The 21,907-nt window shown below is 40.9% G+C and overlaps 1 protein-coding gene and 1 long non-coding RNA gene across 8 annotated transcripts; one reads left to right on the top strand and one right to left on the bottom strand.

Moving 5' to 3' along the window:
- Positions 1–1,503: 1,503 nt before the first annotated feature.
- LOC148879460 (uncharacterized) lies at positions 1,504–13,575 on the bottom strand. Of its 3 annotated transcripts, none has more exons than XM_088960987.1 (10): positions 13,019–13,575; positions 11,841–12,207; positions 11,433–11,557; positions 10,010–10,848; positions 7,884–9,307; positions 4,433–4,512; positions 4,252–4,347; positions 4,093–4,166; positions 3,544–3,676; positions 1,504–1,723 (listed from the first exon to the last, which is right to left on the bottom strand). In XM_088960987.1, exons 2-10 carry the CDS (start codon positions 11,917–11,919, stop codon positions 1,643–1,645), a joined length of 2,931 nt encoding a protein of 976 aa, XP_088817113.1. In that variant the 5' UTR covers positions 11,920–12,207; positions 13,019–13,575; the 3' UTR covers positions 1,504–1,642. The 3 variants fall into 3 exon arrangements, with proteins under 3 accessions (XP_088817113.1, XP_088817112.1, XP_088817114.1); XM_088960986.1 differs by having other exon boundaries at positions 12,115–12,207; positions 13,019–13,221; XM_088960988.1 differs by lacking the exon at positions 13,019–13,575 and adding an exon at positions 12,634–12,853.
- A 311-nt stretch (positions 13,576–13,886) lies between these two features.
- On the top strand, positions 13,887–21,341 carry LOC148879459 (uncharacterized). 5 transcript variants are annotated; one of them, XR_016104233.1, is made up of 6 exons: positions 13,887–14,020; positions 14,120–14,208; positions 14,329–14,455; positions 19,804–19,915; positions 20,033–20,092; positions 21,064–21,341. It is a non-coding gene; the product is annotated as an uncharacterized LOC148879459 (long non-coding RNA). The 5 variants fall into 5 exon arrangements; XR_016104234.1 differs by having other exon boundaries at positions 13,890–14,020; positions 14,120–14,189; XR_016104231.1 differs by having other exon boundaries at positions 13,890–14,020; positions 14,120–14,189; positions 21,015–21,341.
- Positions 21,342–21,907: the final 566 nt, after the last annotated feature.

Raw genomic sequence — 21,907 nt, 5'->3', positions numbered from 1 at the left:
AGATTGCCAGAGCTTAATAAGAGTTTGGGGGAGATTAAAGGTTTAGTTTTCCAACTTCTCTCCTTTCACAATTTGAACTATTTCCAAGGAGGCCAAATGGGTATGGAATGCTGATACTCCCGTGTTTTCTTAAGCAATCTGCAGACTGCAGGTATGGAACTGGGCATAGCCGATTCTTAATGCTAAAACTGGGCATGATAAGAGATTAGAACACCAGAAATCAAGTCATAGGCCCACTGATCCCTATCAGTCGTTTGCTTTCATTTCGTGGCCAGATTTTTCTTCTGGCTAAGAGGGAGGCAAAGGGGGATGGAGGATCCAGACAAACTCGATATTGGCCGCATATGCCTAGGCTAAATAGTCTTCAAATTTAAAGAAACATTCGTTAAAAACCAGATATTCGTAGAAGGGAGAAAATGATTCAAGATTCACATCTGAGAATAGAAAATTGGAGTCTCATAAATTAGAACCCATTACATTACATTCTATTGATGATGATAATACATCAACACCCCAATGTGTTAGTACATTAATACCAGTGTTGTCAGCAGGGGACTGGATACAATCATCGATTCATTCCCCATTTTGTTCACTAAACCATGGTTCAAACGGTCCAATTCAAGTATTCAACCATTAGACTAGTTCAAAAATTAATAATATATACTAAATGGCTCCATATTATCTTTCTAATCCATTAAATATAAAAAAAAAAAGAGTTTAAAAAAATGTTAGAGACAGTTCAGATAGGCTTGAACACGCCTAATATCCTTTTTCGGCTGCCGGATACCATTCTTCACGGTCCAGCAGTAGTCCAAGTCCAGCCCTAACAACATTGATTGATGTCGGTGCTTTGTTGTCGCTTCTATCGGGAAGAAATGGACAGCATTGAAGCTTAAAAATTAGGAAAAATTCTCGATTAGTACCCTGCACTTTGGGCCCAGTGCCACTTTGGTCCTCAAACTTTAAAATGCGACAATTCAGTACTCAAACTTTTAAACATGACAATCCAGTACCTGCCATTGACTAGCTATTAACAGCCGTTAAGTGGCATTTAAAAAAGATACAAATACCCTTCAAGTGTTACTTCATTTTCTTTATCAGCCATCTAAACATTGACAAAAAAATTGTCTCAAATCCTTGCCTTTTCCATTAAAGAAAGTTGGGGTCATGTTTGAGTGGGCATTCTGATGATCCCAACTTTGTTGAATAAAAGAGGCAAGGATCTAAAACTGTTAAATTTTTGTCAATGTTTGGATGATTGATAAAGAAAATTAATTAACACTCGAAGGGCATTTGTGTCTTTCAAATGTCACTTAATGGCTGGTTAACAGCTAGTTAACAACAAGTACTGGATTGTCATATTTTGAAAATTTGGGTACTGAATTGATGCATTTTAAAGTCCGGGGACCAAAGTGGCACTAGGCCTAAAGTACAGGTTACTAACCGGGAATTTTCCCTAAAAATTAAAAAGGAAAAAGAAAAGAAAAGAAACACCCAAAACAATAACAAAACTGCAGCGAGCTTTTATATGCCAAAAAAGGGCACATCGAAATAATTATACATCCCTGATTTGGAAATATGAATTTTCATTTTAACAGCCTTGGACAGGGAATTTCTGATCTCAGAAAAATAGTGAAATGCATCACGTGGGTTTGGTCCAAGTTGTCTCTGAGGTAAGCACATTCCCATAGTACACCTCTTTTGAGGAATCATCCCAATACGCCTGAAGATAAAGAACCGGAAACATGTTTAAGTAACTCAAATCTTCAAATTTTAAGAGCAAATGAAATAGAAACAATAACCCCGGCAATTCATCCTCTCTACCAGTCATCTGTAACCTCAGGGTACTCAACAAATAAACAATTTAGTCATGGCCTCAATAACTATGCATGATGAGACAAAATGAGAAGCAGACTTAAAACCTTATTGAACATATAGTTACAGTCATTCTATAATTTTAGTTGATTATGAAAAGGAAAATGTAAGTAGTACAGAAACAAATGAAAGAAACCAAGGAATAAGATAACAATTTTCTATCGATTCCACACCAAGTCATGGTTTTGGGTGACTTGATTTTTAATATGAGCCTTTTAATAATTACTTCCCAGTTTTAGGAATTGGTACACTTGTCTTTTATTGGTTCCATGAATAGGCATAGTTGTCAAGGCATCAATTAGATGCCTCTTATTTATTTATTAGTGTAGTAAATAACTAGACCCAAAACCCAGTCCAGCCCATGCTTACCCCTACTTCCACTACCCAGATAGATTGGGTAATGGCCTTTATATATCACTCGTGCTTTGTTTTAAGATTTTAGTATTGGAATTTAAAGATCCAAGGGTTTTAAGAAGAGAAAAAGGAAAGAAAGAAGACGGGTTTTGCTACAAAAAAGATATTTATTTTTATCATAAGTTTTCCCTCTTTTTTTCTATAACACTCTCTTTTATATAATAAAACTGCGGCTCCACCCCTTGTTCTTTTATCTTTTCCTTTGGATTTATCTTAAATCTTAAATTTTTATTATGCAATTGAATACTTTTTATGGATTTGTTATGGAATTACGCAATTGATACCTTTTATGGATTTGTATTTATCTTTTCCTTCACTAGTTGCTGATTTGTTATGGAATTACGCAATTGAATACTTTTTATGGATAACAATTACTCGATAAAATATTTATTATATTATAGTGTTGTTTTTGAAAATATTAATAAAGAAATTGCTATTTTCAGTTTATATGCACTTTAATTGGTTATTAAACAATGGAACTAACCTAGACCTAGAATTTAGTTTTTTGTTTTATAAAATTACATAGCCTCAGCTAAGTGATTAAGCACTAAACTGTCGCCAAAAATCACCAATATACCTCAACAACTATAGAACAAGGTACAATCATAGAATAGGGTTACCTCTCCTAAAGGATCATGATTAAGATGTTTTAGTATTTTGAAAACTTAAGATGGAATCATGTCATTTTTCTTTCAGCCTATTTCTCAAGGGTCAACATGATTGTGGTCCTCCCTCCCACTCATGATTTGAATCCTTAATTCCACTTTACCCTCAGTGTTCACCTCAGTAGGCATGTTCTCACAAACAAGAGTATCATTTTTGGTTGATGGATCAAGAAACATTTGTGAAGATATGACATTAAATATTCGATGTGCAAAAGGAGGAGAAGAAGAACAGAAGTTTACTATAGGAGGAGGAGCATTTGTAAAGTGCATTTAACATTTATTTTTATCATTATATATAATGATAAAAATAGACGATAGACAGAAATGTAGAGTGCATTTATGATGGTGGGCCGCCTATGACAATGTAATTGAAGTGAATCTTGAACTCACATCCTAACATTTTGGAATGCAATTTTATAACATATTTCTTGTGAAAGTATGAGTTCAAGCTCCCAGAGCAGGAGCACCATCTAATATGCACAGATTGGAGCACTGAGGTCTTTCTTCAAGTCTTTTCTGTTATGATACTATTTAATTTTCAATAAAACAAAAACAGATATTGAGAGCTGTGACATGTTTCTAAGCATACCTGCCATCCAGCTGGGAGATCTTTCGAGAGTTCAACTAAATCAGGTTGCTGTTTTTCATTAGCAGGTATCTCTGATTGAGTCTGCACACTCTCACTGATTAATTGGGCTCTCTTACGCTTCACCCGTTCGCGCCTAAACCAGATAATAAGACATCAGTGTAATAGGTAGAGGCATGGAAATGTAAATGACGATATACAGCAAATCCAGTGTACAGAAATGTGATTCAAACAGTGTTGAAAAATAAAAGGAAGGTTCAAATAAAGAAAAAAAGAAAAAGCAAATTTGAACAACATGATCTAAATCCTTGGCCAAGATTGTCTAGGCGTTATGCTTCTTGCTAGCATAGACTAGTAGTAAGCAGCTAGAAATTGCCCTTATTGTCAATAATTTGCGTTGACCTCACATGTTAAAAGTACTTTTTTTAAAAGGCATGTTAAAAGTATTTTTATGACCAGAGGATTAATATATATGAGTGCAATATATGACTGGTAAGATCATTCATAAAAAATAAATAAATGACTGATAAGGAGGGTCCAAAACCAACATACCAGTCTCCTCCAAGAGGTTGAAAATTAGCATTATCTTTAGCCTCTCCACTGGAAATCTGTTGTGCATGCCATTCCTACAGCAGACAAACTGAATTGTAAAACAGAAGATCCATGGAAGAACAGTGAGTCAACACAATATGGGAACAAGTTTGGAGATACCTCTATTTCTTTCTGCCGCTTCTTTTCTAACATCTCGTAAGCATTTTCCGGTTCATCTTCCTCATCTTCATGCAACTCCTCTTTCGCAGCCCTCCACTGGTAAGGAGAAATTAAGGTTTCATCTTTACAGTATTAAGTAATTAAACCATAACATAGAGAAAAAATATATTGCAAAATGCACCTTGTCCACCAGGCTGGAGACCTTCTTATTAGATCGCAAAGTAGGTGCAACAGCAATTGTTCGTTTCTTCCCACGTAGAGCTGGTAAAATGGGAAAAAAATCTTAAGGTCTAGCCTACAAAAATTTAAGAGAGCAAGAGACTGTTTGGTTGCAAAATTTAAGTGGTGCAGCATCAACTTAACTGTGGCACAGTTGATCAGATACAATGGGAGAAAAGAAAATATGAAATTTTAGCCCTTCAATAACTTTGCTTGCCAAGGATTAGAACTTGAAGGAGGAAAAAAATAGGACTTTTTAATGCAAAAAGAAGACTGGTTAAAATTTGAAAAGAATGAGAAATGCCAACAGTACAGAGAAGAGAGAGAGATAATAGGAAATAGGAACTATAACTCCTCTTCTATGTGCCCCCCCCCAACACAAGATAGGATTAGTTTAGTTTTTTTTTTTATCAGTAAAAACAGAGCAAGCTTTATGGAGAGCAGCCTTGGCTACCCTTGTGACAATAACAGGAAAAAAACAGAAAGACAAACCCAGAATTTTGCTATTTAAAATTACAACCATGCGCAGAAAGTCTGTTCTCTTCTAACCCCTTTGTTTTGCTAATTGATATACTAAATTGTTTGCCGACCTTGGAACCCACCGGATTGATATTTGCATATCTTTAGACAGACTTCTGAATGTTTTGATCTCATTTCTGAACCACCAAGGACTCTTTCTCTCCTCTCAACCAGCTTAGGGTCACTTTAGAGTCCCCTTCGATTATCAGTTTCTGAATGCCTAACTCCATTGCTGTAAGTCATACAGAACTGCCTCCAACTCAACTCTTGTGGAATTCCCTTCCCCAATTGGTCCCAAGAACAACCCCAAGATTTCTCCCTTATCAACACTCCTATTCCAAAAGAGCCTGGATTACCAACACTGCTCCTGTTAACATTCAGCTTGAGGAAATCAGATGTTGGTGGACCCCACTGCCACAAAAGGCTTTTCTTGGAGGATGAGAACCCTGCAATCACCCTCCAGTTTCTGAGTAAATCATCAGCAATAAATTCAGAGAACAAGCTCACTGTTTTTGCCCAATACACTACTTTCACCAGCACACAGTCGAGCACAAACTCTACACTTCTTTCCTTATCTTAGGATATTCTGACTACTGAAGTTTCTTTCTTCCCAAATCATCCATATTACAGCAGCCCTTGTGCACCTCCACATCATCCTCCCCCTATTTCTTGGCCACCTAAAGGTAGATGGATCAAAAAGCCTATCCAAACTTCTCAGAGAAGTCCACCTGCAACCAAAAAGAGCAAAAATTCTATCCTAAATTTAACCAGCAAAGGGGCAAGAAATGAAAAGATGAAAGGCAGATTCACCGTCTAAATTGCACAAGATACACCTGTTTGGAGAGAGGCACCAGCCAGGTCTTTTCCTTTGCAGCCTATTGCATGTCTTGATTGCACCATGGTGAACTTCCCAGCAAAAAGCACCCACTTTGGGGGGGAACAGGATGGTTCCAGACTTCCTTAACTGGGAAAGAGACTGATGGGAATTGTGGGGCAGACAAGGCTTCAAAAAAGGACAAAACACTAAAGACCCCTGAAAGATTACCAGTCCACACCCGAGTGTCTCCTCTATTACCGTCAAGGTACACCCCATTCAGTAAGAGAAGGAGATTGGATACATGAATCAATTCTGAGTCTCTGACATTTCTCGGGAATCCTAAATTCCACCCAAACCCCGAGAGCAAGGGAGAAGGAATTAAGAAGTCACAAATAGGTTCTACCCTTGAGAGATGATAAAGCAAACAAAGAGGGAAAAGAAATCTTCAAGGGATTTTCACCCACCCAAAGATCTTCTCAAAATCTTACTTTATTTCCCATGTTTAGGTCATACCTGATGTGATTGAGGAAAAGCAGAAGGACCTTGTGGATTGTTTTCCAAAGTGCAGCTCTGGAAGTCCTGCTAGAAACCCCAGCAACCCACATGTTCTCAAAGAGCCCATGAATGCTAGCCACCACTTTTGCCCAAAGTCTATCTGTTTCCCATGGGAATCTCCACACCTATTTGCCTAATAACGCCACATTTTTATCCTTAAGCCTTCCCAGTCCCAAACCACCATTCTTCTTCCCCTTACACACAATATCCTATCTAATGAGATGATCCGATTGATCCCTCTTCTCCTCTCCCGGTTCCCACAAGAAATCCCTCATGATCTTCTCTAATCTTTTGACAATGGGCTGAGGCATATCAAACACTGAGAGAAAATATACTGGGAGATTTGCTAAAGTGGATAAAATAAGAGTTATCCTACCCCCTAAGGAAATATAGTTCCTCTTCCAAATAGACAAACTTCTTCTCGAATCTTTCCACTATTGAATCTCAAGAAATTCAATGATCTAGGGTTAGCACCAAAAGGGAGTCCTAAATATTTCAATGGCCAATTGCTTGACCCACACCCCAATTCTCTAGCCCAAATGTCTATCTCCTCTTAACCCATGTTGATCCCTGCCACCACACTTTTGCTATCCATTTGCCACTGAAGGATGAAGCTATTCAGTAGCTTTGGCGATTGAGGCCCAGGTTCGATGAAAGGAAGCAGAGACCCCAACAACCTATTTCCAGGGGCAAAATAGTAAAGTAGGCAGTTATCAAATATTGAAAGAATACCCCAACACAAATACTCCTAATTCTCAAAGGCTCTGAAAAGCCAAAAAAAAACATATCTACCACTTTTTAGACATCAGACCTGAATAATAGATTTTTGACTTTTCAGACATCAGACTTCAGAGTTATCAAACGCCACATAAGAGGACAAAGAGCACTGTTGGTTCTTTTTTTCAGTAAATAACAGTACCTTTGGTTCCTTTCATCAAATTTTGAAAAAGGCATGGTTCAAAGTATCGATACACTTTTGTGTATTGGCATAGGTGTATTGATATTTTAACATACACCTTTTATTTTTTCTTAGTTTTTTTCTTTTTCAAAGTATTGATACACTTTTGTACACAGGTGAATATACGATTTGATACACCCCGTATTGGGCGTATCGTGTTGATACTTTGAACCTTGGAAACAGGGCACTGGATGTAGACACTTTACCATAACGTAAAGTCATTTTCATTCAAGATAGTTTCTCCATGTTGCAATAAGAATGTGATAATGTAAGTAAAAATACCAGATTGGTTGATTTTGGGGCATGTGACCGTTTCAAAAAAAAAAAAAAAAAAGATGGACTCCCTACAAGATACCTGGATACTCCAGTTTCCATGAGTTCTAACCATGGCACAGCTATGTCAATTGTTCATCCTAAAACTAGTAAAAAATATTCAGACCTTTAGAATTACTTAAAAGTAACCAGGATTATCCTGCACAGCAGATATACATTAGCCTAACATTACAGTTAATGTTGAACTTTTGAAGTCAAGTGTAGCAAAAGTTTTTCAGAAATTGTACATACCTTTAGATTGAGCCTTGGAAGCAGCTGAAGCAGAAGCAGTAGTTGCTGCTGGGGCAGGAGCACTCTCACATACTACAGTGATTGTTGATGCTTGAACTGCGGGTTGTATAGATGGAACCTGTGCACTGACTGAGTTTGTAGAAAAATTAGGTTCAACCTTTGCACTTGGTAATGAACTGGATCCAGACTCCGTAAGGGCCTCAGCAGATCCCATCTGAACAGAAGCAGCAGTATCATGATAACCTACAGAACCAGATTCACAATAGAAACCCAATGACTCCATGCTACTAACTACAGGTCCAGATTCATTGTAGAAACCAGCAGATTCTGAGCTAGTGATCACAGCTACAGGAGGCATTGTTCCATTAGGAAGGTCATAGTACACTACAGGTTCAGTAGGCACAGGATTGACCATTGCAGGAGCAGCTTCAGGATAGGCGTTCTGTACTGTATCATAATACTGTACTGGCTGGGGTTCAGCTAGCTGATGTGTTTCCCCATGAGAATAATAATTAGCCATTGGCACTTCTGTCATCGTGGTGCCATAGTAGTTAAAATTAGAAACTGGATAACCCAAATTGTATTGCTCTGCATAACTAAGAGAAGTAACTGTCTCAGAATATGGTGGGGGTGGAGGATATGAGGGGAGTGGTTCATCGGGTGGGGGTGGAGGAACTGGTTCAGTATAAGGTGGAGGTGGAGGAATCCACTCCTCATCTGGAGGTGGTGGGGCAGCAATTTCATTTCCAGGCTCTAAGGTTAGGCACTCCACAGAAGGTGGAGTCATCTGGTTTTGTTGCTCCAATGGAGGAAAGACTTTGATAACTAATGAATCTCCAGTTATGCTATTTGCAGGAGCTTCATCAACTTCCATTTCCACATCCATGTCTGTATCTCCAGTCCGGGTTGCATTTTTAGAAATAAATGCATCTAGGAGTGCTGTCTCATTGTCTTTTTCCATTTTTCCTTCCACTTCCTTGCTCAGTTCAGTGGGAAGTCCAGAAGACAATGCATGATTAGTCATTATATTGTCAACACGTATATGCCTACCATGAGCTTCTTTGTGAACCAGATTTAATTTATCAACATCTGGAGAAATGTGTTGTGTTTCATTAGCAGAAGTCAGTACTTGATCCTTCTCACCCACTTCAGATTCTCCTCCCATGCTTTGCAAGGAGATACCATCTCCTCTGAAGGATGAAACAGGATGATGTTCAACTTTGTTTAGCTGCTCAGACTTATAAAATTGCAAAACTTGATCATTAATGGCACAACCAAGTCGTTTAAACTGTGCTTCGCAATGCACCCAAAATGGAAGAAGAGGGGAACCATAAGCCAAAAGTGACTTGATATCAGAAAGTCTGACCTCAACTTCCATGGTGTACTTTGATATCCAGTCATATCTTTGGCCATGATCCTTGTATCTGAAAACCAAATATATACATCTGTTACATATGCAAAAAGCTTTAAAAACTAAGAATAAGCAAACATCTTTCCATGAATCAATATTCAAAAGAAAATTAACAGCAGAAGCAACTTTTGGAACAAAACCAGTCATATCCTTGGTCATGATACTTGTAACTGAAAACCAAACATATTCAGGTATTAAATGTGCAAAAAGCTTTAATGACTAAGAAAGAAAGCACAGAAACTTAAGCAAACAAACATCTTTTCATGTACCAATATTCAAAATAATAAACAGCAGAAGTGTTTTTCAGAACAAAACCAACATGTAATTTCCATTGCAGCACATAGAAGATATACAAATTTTGGATGGATTGGCCAAACTGCAATACCGTAAGAACTAAAATACTATTTATGTGCAGATAAAGGTTCACTTTTGGACAGTTGGCAGTCTAAAGTTCAAAAAGAGCCAAGTCTGGTTTTGTCCAATCTTAATTGTGTCCAATTTTCATACCAACGACACTGTTGCATGAGTTTACTATCCTAGTATTAGAGGCTTGCCTACATTCATTTTCCAAAGAGACCTTCAATCATAAGGTCAAAATTAACAATAGAGTATGGCAATACACTCATAATTGAGTCATAATTCTGGACCTAACCATATACATGCATACACATTTTGGAAAGAAAAATCACTAACAGTGATGCCAATAATATAATACCCTTCAAGTGACATCAACCGTTTTAACAGGCTTTCACCATATTTTACAAGAGAAGAAGAAAGAGCCACTGCTGACTCATGCTGCTCATTGACTACTGTTGGTTTTTCATCCTTATCATCATAAACTGTCGTAGCTGGACCAATTGTGCTAGAAAGAGCACTATTTGACTGCTGCACAGGAACATAATCACCTAATGACAAAGCTTGGTGATGCAATACAGTAAGTGTGACAGAACTCTCAGTCGATTCAATTTGTTCCATGTTGGAACTTGAATTTAGAATATCTTGACTTTCAACTCTGTGTCCATTCCATTTCTTCTGATGAAAGCCACTTTCACAGTTTTCTTGGGTTTCAGGAGCTAAGATGGAGCCTTCAGGTTCATTAATAGCAGACATGTTCGAATGAAAATTTGGGCTTGATGATGCATGCATATCTCGGGAAGCATTCTCCTTTTCTTCAGTAATATGAGATGTGTTCAGTTCAGTGGTTATTTCAGATCCCTGAGCCAACACATCAGGTGGTTCCCATGAAGTTTCTCCGGTCTCAGTATTCCAGTAATAATACCGACCACTCTCTTCATGCATCACTATTTTCCACCCAGAAGCCACTTCTCCAATGATTTGTACCCCATAAGACCCTGGATCAGAGACTTGTGCAGCTGCATCTGCTTGGTTGTGAGGTTCTCCTGAAACAGTAGCATCACTTCCTCTGATTTCATCATCATCCAGATTTGAACCAGCATCCTTCTCCACATCCTCTACCTTGGCCTGCTGAGCTGCAACGTCTTTGCCAGTATTGTTTTCTAAAACTCCAGATTCTGTATCACCAGCCTCCTTTACCTGCCAAAACAAATGTTTAAGTTAAACTAGCTGTCATTTTATACATGGCAATAGTACTACATAATTAAGACATACAATACCTAGGGGAGATGGGAGAGCTTAGAGCCTGTACTATAATGAACACATTTAAGACAGGGATGTTGGGAATTAGGATTTATAGTCATGCATGTATTAGAGAATTACAAGTACAGGAGAGAAGCCACAGTGCCAAGTGAGTATCAGTTTTTTACCAGATATCCACAAACAACAATCAAAAATTGAAAACAAAAGCAAATATTAATACAAGGATGTTGGTGCACAAATAAATAAAGACATAAAGAAGCAATGACACGCATCTTTGATTATTATTTTTATTATAGGGGCAGTTTATTGATGCAATGATAGTCATGCATGATAATGCAAGTCCAAGTATGAGAGCAGCCACTTCATATAAAATGTATGCCAAAGGTAAGCCCTGTATTCAGTCTTCCTTCCTAAGACCATAGATGGCCAGGAACATCATTGTGAAATGGCCCTTTTAGTATTCATGCATGTCAATAGATGCATTAGACTATCAAGTAAAGACCATGCAACATTCAGCTAACCTGTCCATTATCTTCAATCAATGAATTCTCAGTAACATCATTCTTAAGCCCCTTATTTGATTCATCCTCCAATTCATCGTCACTGTATTGTCCAAGTAACAGCAAAGGATTCTCCTGGTGTTGAGCTGAAGACAGAATAGCAACCCATTACATACTTCTCAACAAACAAAATATCTACTTAGCAATTTTTTTGATAATGAATATCTACTCAACAAACAAAAGTAATCTGCGAAAATCATCACTTGAGATGCAACCATGCAAGTATAAATAGTTTTAACAATATAGTAACTATTGACTGTTAAAGCCTATAATGAAATCCATAGAAACAATTTGACCATGGCCACCTGGAAGACACTTGAAGATATTGTTAGAACACACAAAACAAATAAAGACAGAGACAATACGAACCGATAAGGCAAAATTTCCCTGCTGAAATCTCCAAAACGCTTAGTTGCTGCCAAAAAGGGCATAACAGGTTGGGAGTCATTCAATATTTCATTGTGGCGGGGCTGACTTGATCTGACCATTGAATGTTCCCAAGACCTCAACCACCCTACAGTCTGAAAACCAAATTCTTTGGGCAAATAATATGACTTGTACAATATTTCCAATTTCCACCAAATATATGCTGTGAAGGCATGTCTTCTTTATATAGTCCTTGAAGATAACTGACGGAACCCACCTGAAGTAGATGGTGAATTGGGGACTCCATCACGATAACTCTGATCTAGATCCCCTCCAACTTCATCATGTGCAGAGGAGCCACCCAAATCCCCTAGAAAATTTATAAAAGCACTTCAAGTTAAAACAAGAACTCAGCAAATTAGCACTGACCGGTAGTCACCGCTTAGGCATATCCAAGTTACCGTGTTAGCAATACAAAAGCACCATCGTCGAGAATACGTAAACAAAAAAGTGAAAAATCAGAATACCCCGATTTTTGGCTAACATAAAAAGAAGAAAAAAAATTAAAGAAAAACAGAACCCCGTTTATCAATTCCAAATATGAGCACCAGAAAATTAGCATAGTTATCAAGTTAAAATTGCCAAAATGAATACAAAAAGTTCATCTGAAGTTTAACTTCAGCAAGCCCGACTATTTGCATATAATCACAATGAACATAAAATCCGAAATTTTCTACAACATTTATGATAACAAAAAAAAGGAGGCAAGAGTCGAAATTAGACTGATTCTATGTACTTGTTAATCTGAGAGGGAGAAGAAAAATCGTCCTTTCAGCATTATTTTCAAGACCAAGCGTCGTTTTCAAAAGAAGTAACGATAAGAAGAACAAATAATCAATAAAGACGCGCTCGAAACCTAAATAGAATAAACAGAATCGAAACTTTGTTGGCTGGCCCGTCAAGCTGACCGGGGGAGGGCCCGGAGGGGGATATATTGAACCTTAGTCCGTAGAGTCAAGCTAAACCCTAAAAATCAACCCCTTACATATTAAAGAAAAAACACTTAATATTACCAAAATAAAACTTGAGAAGGACAAAACAAAAATCAAGAATCAACAAAGAAATCCAAAAAAAAACATATTTTCAAGAGGAGAATAGAATGCATAGTTCGCAGTGAATACCAGAGGGTTCCGCAAAAAGATCGAGCTTTACTCTTCGACCAGCCGCGCTTAGAGCTGCGAGGCTGCGCTCCTTTCTCTTCCCCATCGATATGGAGTTTGGTCCCAGAAAAGATCACGAATTCGAGCTTTCTGAGTTCTCTGCAACAACGATTGAAACGGGCCGAAACGCGATGGCCTCTACTTACTTGCCCGATAAATCGCGCCGAATAATAGAAACGCTATATAGGTACTTGTTTTTCGAAATTACAAAAATATCCCCATTGAACTTGGAACCCGAGCGACCCGGAAACGGCCCAACCTCGGTAACCCACGTAAGCTAGAATTGGGATTTGATCTTCGCACCGACCTTACAAGGAATGGGATCTGATCGTCACATGGGCGTCTCATAATAACATACCGTGAATAATATTTTATAAGTACGAAAAGTGTTCCAAATACATGATAGGATGTGCATGTAAGATCAGTGTAAGGCGCCCTGTATAAGAAATAGAACCGATCTCACCTTACAGAACATCTGACATCCCACCGTGTACCAGAACACCTCCTACGAATACAACACAGGATAGGGAAGATGTTCTCGATTATATATATATTATTACGGAATGAATGTACTCTCCAGTAAATAGAATTTATTCGTGCGAGTAGATTGACGTTATCATGTGCAAGCAACTCGTGCGTGTATATAAAGCTAAACAGAGTGTTTGAGAGGGGAGTTTTCACCTTTCTCTAAATGGATTCTTTCTATTGTTTTACTATAGTTTGTAGCGACACGTGTGAATAGTTCGAGTTGTATGATTCATTGCATGGTGAGAACGTCCCATTTCTCTCTCCGTCCCTCATTTTTGCATTGCATGACACACACGTGTTCGGACTTCACTCTCCATCCATCATCTCTCGAATCACTTCTCCCATTTCTTCTTCGAAATGCTTCCTCCCACCCTCCCCATCTTCTCCCTCTATCTTCTCGTTGCCTATCTCCGTTCCACTCGGCCAACGCATTCGGTAAGCAACTAGCAATGGGTTTTAATTTAGAGCCAACTAACAATCGGTTTTAATTTGTTTATGGGTGTTCTTCTGTGGGGTGTTTCCCAACTCCTTCAGAATCGGAAACAACTTTGGGTTTTCTCTCTCTCTACAAGTCTTCACCATTGCTTCAACTAAGGGGAGAAAGGTGAAACCGTTGCATGTCTGTAAGGATTGATGTTTTTGTTTTAGGTTCCATTCGTTGTTCAGCTCCATTCATGATTGCTGAGCTTTCCAATCTGGTTTAAATTTAGAGCCAACTAACAATGGGTTTTAATTTGTTCCAGGGGTGTTTTTCTGTGGGGTGTTTCCCAACTCCTTCAGCATTGGAATCAACTTTGTGATCTCTCTCCCCCCCCCCCCCCCCCGCCTCCTCTACAAGTCTTCACTGTGGCTTCACCTAATGGGAGAAAGGTGAAACCGTTGCATATCTGTAATATGTTCCCATTTTCACTTACGGGTTTCTTGAGGATTAGATTTCTTCCAATTTTCCATTTCTTGAAATGGCTATATGAAGTTGGGTTCCCTCTGCATTTCAATTTTTGTATATACTCTCTTTTGTGTATGATATTAGGATGTTATTCGTGAATTCAACTGATGTGGGCATGCCAATGGAATTTGATGTAACCTTTTTCGGCCACGTACCAATGTTTTGTGATGTAAAATTTTTTGGCTAAGTACCTCGTTATTTGACCTGGTGGTGGCATGCCTTAGTGACGAGCTACTTGGTGGCGAACTCCCTGGGGGAGAATTGCTTGGTGACGAACTGCTTGGTGGCGAACTGCCCGGTGGCGAGCCCCCTAGTGGAGAGCTACTTGGTGACAAAATGTCGGGTGGCGAACTGCCTGGTGGTGCTCCCTGGTGGCGAACTGCCTGGGGGCGAACTGCCTGGTGGCGAACTGCTTGGTGGCGAACTGCCTGGGGCGAACTGCCTGGTGGCGAACTCCCTGGTGGCGAACTGCCTGGTGGTGAACTGCTTGGTGGCGAACTCCCTGGTGGCGAACTGCCTGGTGGCGAACTGCCTACTAGGCGGCCGATGCCTTAGAGAATGCTGGAGCTCCCTGGTGCGGCACAATCCGACTGCTCTCAGCATGAGGTGGTCTTCTTTCCTTTGTAGGCTGCGGGAGATGAGGGACCTGCGAGAACTTCATCTTTTCCTCCTCTTTGTAGGTGGCGGGAGCTGAGAGACCTGCAAGAACTCCATCTTTTCCTCCTCTTTGTAGGTGGCGGGAGCTGAGGAACCTCCAAGAACACCATCTTTTCCTCCTCCTTGTAGGTGGCGGGAGCTGAGGGACCTCCGAGAACTCCATCTTTTCCTCCTCTTCGTAGGCGGTGAGAGCTAAAGGACCTACGAGAACTGAATCAGAGGTCCCGAGGGTATTTTCCCGGTGGGGGCTCTCCGATGCTTAAGTTAGCACTCTTATTGTGGAGAGCTTTGAAGATAATATGAGAGAGCTAGAGAGAAGGGTTACTTCCCTTTTTTTTCATCCCTCTCCCCTTTGGGGGGTGAGGTCTTTATATACCAGAGTCCTAGCGGGTTAGGTGGGTGAAAAGCCTCCAAACGGTAAGATTCATCACATCCTATCAGAACCGGGGTACGGTGGTGAACTCCTCGAGGTCGTCAGGCTGGCGCTTGTGTCAGGCGGCCAGGTCGGCGCCTGGGCCGGGTTGTCAGAGGGGTGCCTGCGTCAATCGGCGGGTCAGTGTCTAGGCCAGGTCGTCAGGTCGGCGCCTGTGTCAGTCGGCGGGTCAGTGTCTAGATCAGGTCGTCAAGCTGGCGCCTGTGTCAGTCGGCGGGTCAGTGTCTAGGCCAGGTCCATCGGTGGGCACCTTGGTCGGATCATGCGCTAGGCTGGTCCAGGTCGGCCAGGTCGCGCAAGCCGTGCGCAGTTTGCACAGGCGCACGTCAGGTCACGCGCAGGTCGCGCCAGGCCGGCCAGACTGGTGCCCGGGTGGGTCACCAACTTTGTAAGTTTGTTGGCTGGGTGTTTTCCTAGTTGTCACGAGGTGCCACGTGTCACAATTTCACTGGAGGGCCAAATCTGCCCACATTAATAGCCCCCCACTCCCGAGCTGATAGTAACTCAGCGAAGGGAGTAGATTTCTTTTGGCCCGTAAGTCGATGAGTTAGTAAGTGTTGATCCAATTACTAGTGTGGCCCATAGGCTTTGGGAGCGACTCGTAGTCTACTCTTTTTTTACTTTGCCCCTACCGGAGGGGTGACCGGGTCTTAAGCAGTAATGTGGCCCGTAGGCTTTTGGGAGCGACTCGTAGTCTACTCTTTTTTGACTTTTGCCCGTGCCGGAGAGGCGACCGGGTCTTAAGCAGTAATGTGGCTCGTAGGATTTTGGGAGTGACTCGTAGTCTACTCTTTTTTGACTTCTGCCCGTGTCGGAGAGGCGACCGGGTCTTAAGCAATAATGTGGCCCGTAGGCTTTTGGGAGTGACTCGTAGTCTACTCTTTTTTTACTTTTGCCCGTGCCGGACAGGCGACCGGGTCTTAAGTAGTAATGTGGCCCGTAGGCTTTTGGGAGTGACTCGTAGTCTACTTTTTTTTTACTTATGCCCGTGCCGGAGAGGCGACCGAGTCTTAAGTAGTAATGTGGCCCGTAGGCTTTTGGGAGTGACTCGTAGTCTACTCTTTTTTTACTTTTGCCCGTGCCGGAGAGGCGACCGGGTCTTAAGTAGTAATGTGGCCCATAGGCTTTTGGGAGTGACTCGTAGTCTACTCTTTTTTGACTTTTGCCTGTGCTAGAGAGGCGACCGGGTCTTAAGTAGTGATGTGGCCCGTAGGCTTGGCCTGCATCAGCTTCGTAATGCCGGTCACCTACTCCTACAAGAAGCTACTAGGGGCTCGACCTTCGAGGGCAACACTACTAACTTTAGGTTGCCAGCTCACACGGGAGCCTTGAAAGGCTCGACCCGTAAGGGCGCCTATGTAGTCAGTTGGCCGCTAACTCCCGTGGAAGCCACGAAGAGCTCATCTTTGTAGGGGGGACCTTGCGGAGAGGAATGATGTGGCATTATCTGAATTGAAAGTAAGGTTGGTATTGCTACTTAGTCCGTTAGCTCCCTGCATAGTCTCTGAGTTCATAAAAAATGTAAACTATAAAGCGATAGCTTCAATTTATAAAAAGTGAGGACTTAGTTTTGGCAAGATGAGAACTTAGCTTTGGTAGGATGAGAACTTAGCTTTTTGTAGCGTGTTCCCACAGACGGCGCCAATTGATGTAACCGTTTTTGGCCACGTACCAATGTTTTGTGATGTAAAATTTTTTGGCTAAGTACCTTGTTATTTGACCCGGTGGTGGCGTGCCTTAGTGACGAGCTACTTGGTGGTGAACTCCCTGGGGGAGAACTGCTTGGTGACGAACTGCTTGGTGGCGAACTGCCCGGTAGCGAGCCCCCTAGTAGAGAGCTACTTGGTGACAAACTGCCGGGTGGCGAACTGCCTGGTGGTGCTCCCTAGTGGCGAACTGCCTGGTGGTGCTCCCTGGTGGTGAACTGCCTGGTGGCGAACTGCTTGGTGGTGAACTGCCTGGGGGCGAATTGCCTTGTGGCGAACTCCCTGGTGGCGAACTACCTGGTGGTGAATTGCTTGGTGGCGAACTGCCTGGGGGCGAACTGCCTTGTGGCGAACTCCTTGGTGGCGAATTGCCTGGTGGCGAACTGCCTGGGGGCGAACTGCCTGGTGGCTAACTCCCTGGTGGCGAACTACCTACTAGGCGGCCGATGCCTTAGAGAATGCTGGAGCTCCCTGGTGCGGCGCAATCCGACTGCCCTCAGCATGAGGTGGTCCTCTTTCCTTTATAGGCTGTGGGAGATGAGGGACCTGCAAGAACTTCATCTTTTCCTCCTCTTTGTAGGTGGCGGGAGCTGAGAGACCTGCGAGAACTCCATCTTTTCCTCCTCTTTGTAGGTGGCGGGAGCTGAGGGACCTCCGAGAACTCCATCTTTTCCTCCTCCTTGTAGGTGGCGGGAGCTGAGGGACCTCCGAGAACTCCATCTTTTCCTCCTCTTCGTAGGCGGTGAGAGCTAAAGGACCTGCGAGAACTGAATCAAAGGTCCCGGGGGTATTTTCCCGGTGGGGGCTCTCCGATGCTTAAGTTAGCACTCTTATTGTGGAGAGCTTTGAAGATAATATGAGAGAGCTGGAGAGCAGGGTTAATTCCCTTTTTTTCATCCCTCTCCCCTTTGGGGGGTGAGGTCTTTATATACCAGAGTCCTCGCGGGTTAGGTGGGTGAAAAGCCTCCAAACGGTAAGACTCGTCGCATCCTGTCAGAACCGGGGTACGGTGGTGAACTCCTCGAGGTCGTCAGGCTGGCGCTTGTGTCAAGCGGCCAGGTCGGCGCCTGGGCCGGGTTGTCAGAGGGGTGCCTACGTCAATCGACGGGTCAGTGTCTAGGCCAGGTTGTCAGGTCGGCGCCTGTGTCAGTCGGCGGGTCAGTGTCTAGATCAGGTCGTCAAGCTGGCGCCTGTGTCAGTCGGCGGGTCAGTGTCTAGGCCAGGTCCGTTGGTGGGCGCCTTGGCCGGATCATGCGCTAGGCTGGTCCAGGTCGGCCAGGTCGCGCAGGCCGTGCGCTAGGCCGCGCGCAGTTCGCGTAGGCCGTGCATAGTTCGCGCATGCCGCGCGCACGCCGTGCAGTTCGCGCGTGCCGTGCGCAATTCGTGCAGGTCGCGCAGGCGCGTGTCAGGCCGTGCACAGGTCGCGTTAGGCCGGCCAGACTGGTGCCTGGGTGGGTCACGAACTTCGTAAGTTTGTTGGCTGGGTGTTTTCCTAGTTGTCACGAGGTGCCACGTGTCACAATTTCACTGGAGGGCCAAATCTGCCCTCATCAGAATTGAAGTGGATGACGTTAGGAAGATGTGCTTTGTTGCAAGTTGAAGGGGCTAGAAGGGGTAGGGACTGGCTGTTCTACTTTCCTCATTTTAATATTTATTTATTCTGCTTTTATTATTTTCGTTATTTGTTTCTACTTTCTAGCTAGGATTCTGATTTATTTTGGTTAACATATGGCTTGATGGATTAGGTGTTTTGCTATTTCCTACTCATTCTCTCTTCATTCTACACTCTACATCCAGAAGTTGAGAGAGAGAAAATAAAAACAATTACTAAATAACCTAAGAAAACATTCTGTTTGATGAGACAAGTCATAATAGAAACACCAAAACAACATAAACCCATTAAAACTGGCGTGTTGTTGATGAGGCAAGTCATAATAGATACAACAGAAAAGCAACAACCATTAATTATGTTTCAAACCAAATACTATGCATCTAGGAATTATAAGAGTACCCATAACAAGAAACTTACATTCCTGAGGCACAGATGGAAGCAACAGCTATGGAGAAATTGTATAATAGCTTTGCTTGCAAAGTTGCAGTTTTCATCAATTCCCCACAAGGATTTCTTATCAGAATTCCAAACAAACCCTACTTAATTTTAGTTTATTGTCATGAAGACTCCGTTGTTATCCCAGGCAAACCCAGATGTGAGCTTGTGTGGAATGAATTAGAACTTTGATATGATACAGCGCCAACATCGATACTACTATCACCATCCACCTGAAACTTGACATAACAGAACACTATCAGATAAACACGGTATACACTTTGTTTTCCTAATGCTTCTTTTGTTGCTTGATAGGAAGATCAAGCACTACAACATGTACATCCACTTGGGACCCACCAAGCTAACAAGCTAGAACGTTGTTCTCTTCTATGTGATGACTGACTAACTTTTTGCCTTCAATTTTTGCAGGCTATCTACGTTGCTTGGCTTCATTGGAACTCCTCAATGGAGTTATGAATTCAAGTTCGATCAGAATTTTTAAGTTTGTTCTTTCATGTTGAGCCATGGTTGTATCATAAAGGTGTGATACAACCTCAATTTTATAGTTTTATACAAACTTTGAAAATACCCATTATATTTAATTTGCTGAGTTATTTATTTATTTATTTTTATACTTTTTGACCTTCATTTTTTGTAGGTTATCTACATTGCTTGGCTCCATTGGAACACCTTAATTGAGTTATGAATTCAACCTAAGGTACCTCTCCCTAACTCATTTTCTCTCTTCCTTTATCTGATTTAATACCTGCCATATTAGCATTGTTAAATAATATTTACTGATTAATTTGCTAGGAGTTCTTTATTTATTTTGCACCTCTTTCTTCCTTTTACCACCTTACTACTACTGCATTTTGGAGTTATGTTTTCTTAGTTATGCCTTTTAGGCAAGCATGCTTTCCTAACTTTGTTATATTCATAATCTAAACTAATACTTAACTTTGTTATTTAGTTCTGTAATCTAAAGTACTACTTTCTTACTTTTATTTACTAGCTATTTAATGGCATAGTTTGAAAGCTTTCATATAAGCTTATAACTTATATTGATTTGCTATAGGCTTATAGCAGAGGAAAAACCATGACAAAGAAACCCCACCACCTAATACTCCCCCTAGATAAACAGTAACTTGGGATGATGAGAATTGCTGATTACTAAACATTTCGTAATAGAAATGACAACTTGGATTATTAGCATTTTAATAGAGAATTCAATCATTATTTTTTTCTTTTTTCTTCTTGTAAAGTATAACAAGTGTTCAGTTCTTATAGGAACATGAAATCTTACAATGGTTAAAATATAAAATACAGAAATTCATTTTATAAGTTATCTCTTTTATGGGTCATCAAGCAAAGCACATGGGTAATGATCTTCTCTGTTTTCCAAGGTAACAAGATCTTTCCACATAAGTGGCAGGTCTTTGTTCTCCATAGGTTGTATGATCTTTCCTTGGCCCTAAAATTTCCTATGTAACAAGGTCTCTCTTTGTTGTTGTGATTTGTGCTGTGGGTGCCTTTCATTACCCATTAATTAGATTTAGTGTTCTTTAATTGCTTTTCAGAATTCATATATCTGTAATATGTTTTTGGGATTATCTACATTTTATCTTTTGAAAATATCCAAGGTTGGATGGTCTTGATCAATATTCAACCATATTTTCTCTTGAGAGATAGTGAGGGACTTCTGGTTGATTTGGCAAGAAAGAAACTCAAGGATGTTCCAAAACAAAAGATGTCAAGAGGATGAAGTGTGGCAGAGAATTGTGGAGTAACCGTACTCTTGGTCTGTGGTACAATTGAATATTGATAGTTCCTTTTATAGGTCCCTGCAAAAGCCTGTTTGTAATGGGATGGTGGTCTGATTTTTTTTTTTTTTTTTTTTTTTGCATTCTCCTTTGTTGTACATTTCAATCTTTTTCTTTGAATGAATGGATACTTTACTTCTTCATCGACACATTGCCTAATTTTGGTTCTTCTTGTTTCTCACATATGCTCCAATGCAGTTGCATCTAATAAGAGAATGCTCGAATGAGTTTCCAGACCTATCATCCAAGTGTGATTCTTTAAATACATGCAATGCAAGTCAAATTGTAAGTAAAACATCCATATAAAACATTTCTCTTTGAAACTAAACTTTGTCAAAAAGACCATCCAGTCACGATCTTGTGTTTTCTAATCTAAATACAACCCCATAATGCCAATAAAGATGAAATAGAAAAACATCATTATTTTCTGGCTACACTTATAACTTGGTTGGAAGTTAGAACACAGAGAATAAAATCAATATTAACTTTTGAACTCCAATCACAGCTATATATAAAAAGCAACCATAACCATGAACAAAGGATAAAAAGTAGCATAGACAATACAAAAGAAAAACATGAATTTATCTTAAAAATCCTACCAGAATAGGATAGTTTAGGACTGAAAACTAAATGGGCTCGATAGGATAATTAAATGCACACCTTTGTGTAGAATCTTGGTTCATAACAGTGTGTAGGGTTGTTTTTCTACTTAT

The sequence above is a fragment of the Nelumbo lutea genome, chromosome 1 (assembly GCF_056320005.1).
Source record: "Nelumbo lutea isolate HS-2025 chromosome 1, American lotus-T2T, whole genome shotgun sequence".
In the NCBI taxonomy this organism is placed as follows: Eukaryota; Viridiplantae; Streptophyta; class Magnoliopsida; order Proteales; family Nelumbonaceae; genus Nelumbo; species Nelumbo lutea.
This window is presented reverse-complemented; position numbering and strand designations above follow the sequence as displayed.

Excerpts from the sequence above, each read along its gene's own strand:
- LOC148879460 (XM_088960986.1), bottom strand. The coding sequence starts at position 13,103 with ATGGGGAAGAGAAAGGAGCGCAGCCTCGCAGCTCTAAGCGCGGCTGGT. Across the intron at positions 12,208-13,018 it reads TCTTTTTGCGGAACCCTCTG|GGGATTTGGGTGGCTCCTCT; the intron begins GTATTCACTGCG and ends TAAATTTTCTAG. Across the intron at positions 10,849-11,432 it reads TGATTGAAGATAATGGACAG|GTAAAGGAGGCTGGTGATAC; the intron begins GTTAGCTGAATG and ends TTGTTTTGGCAG.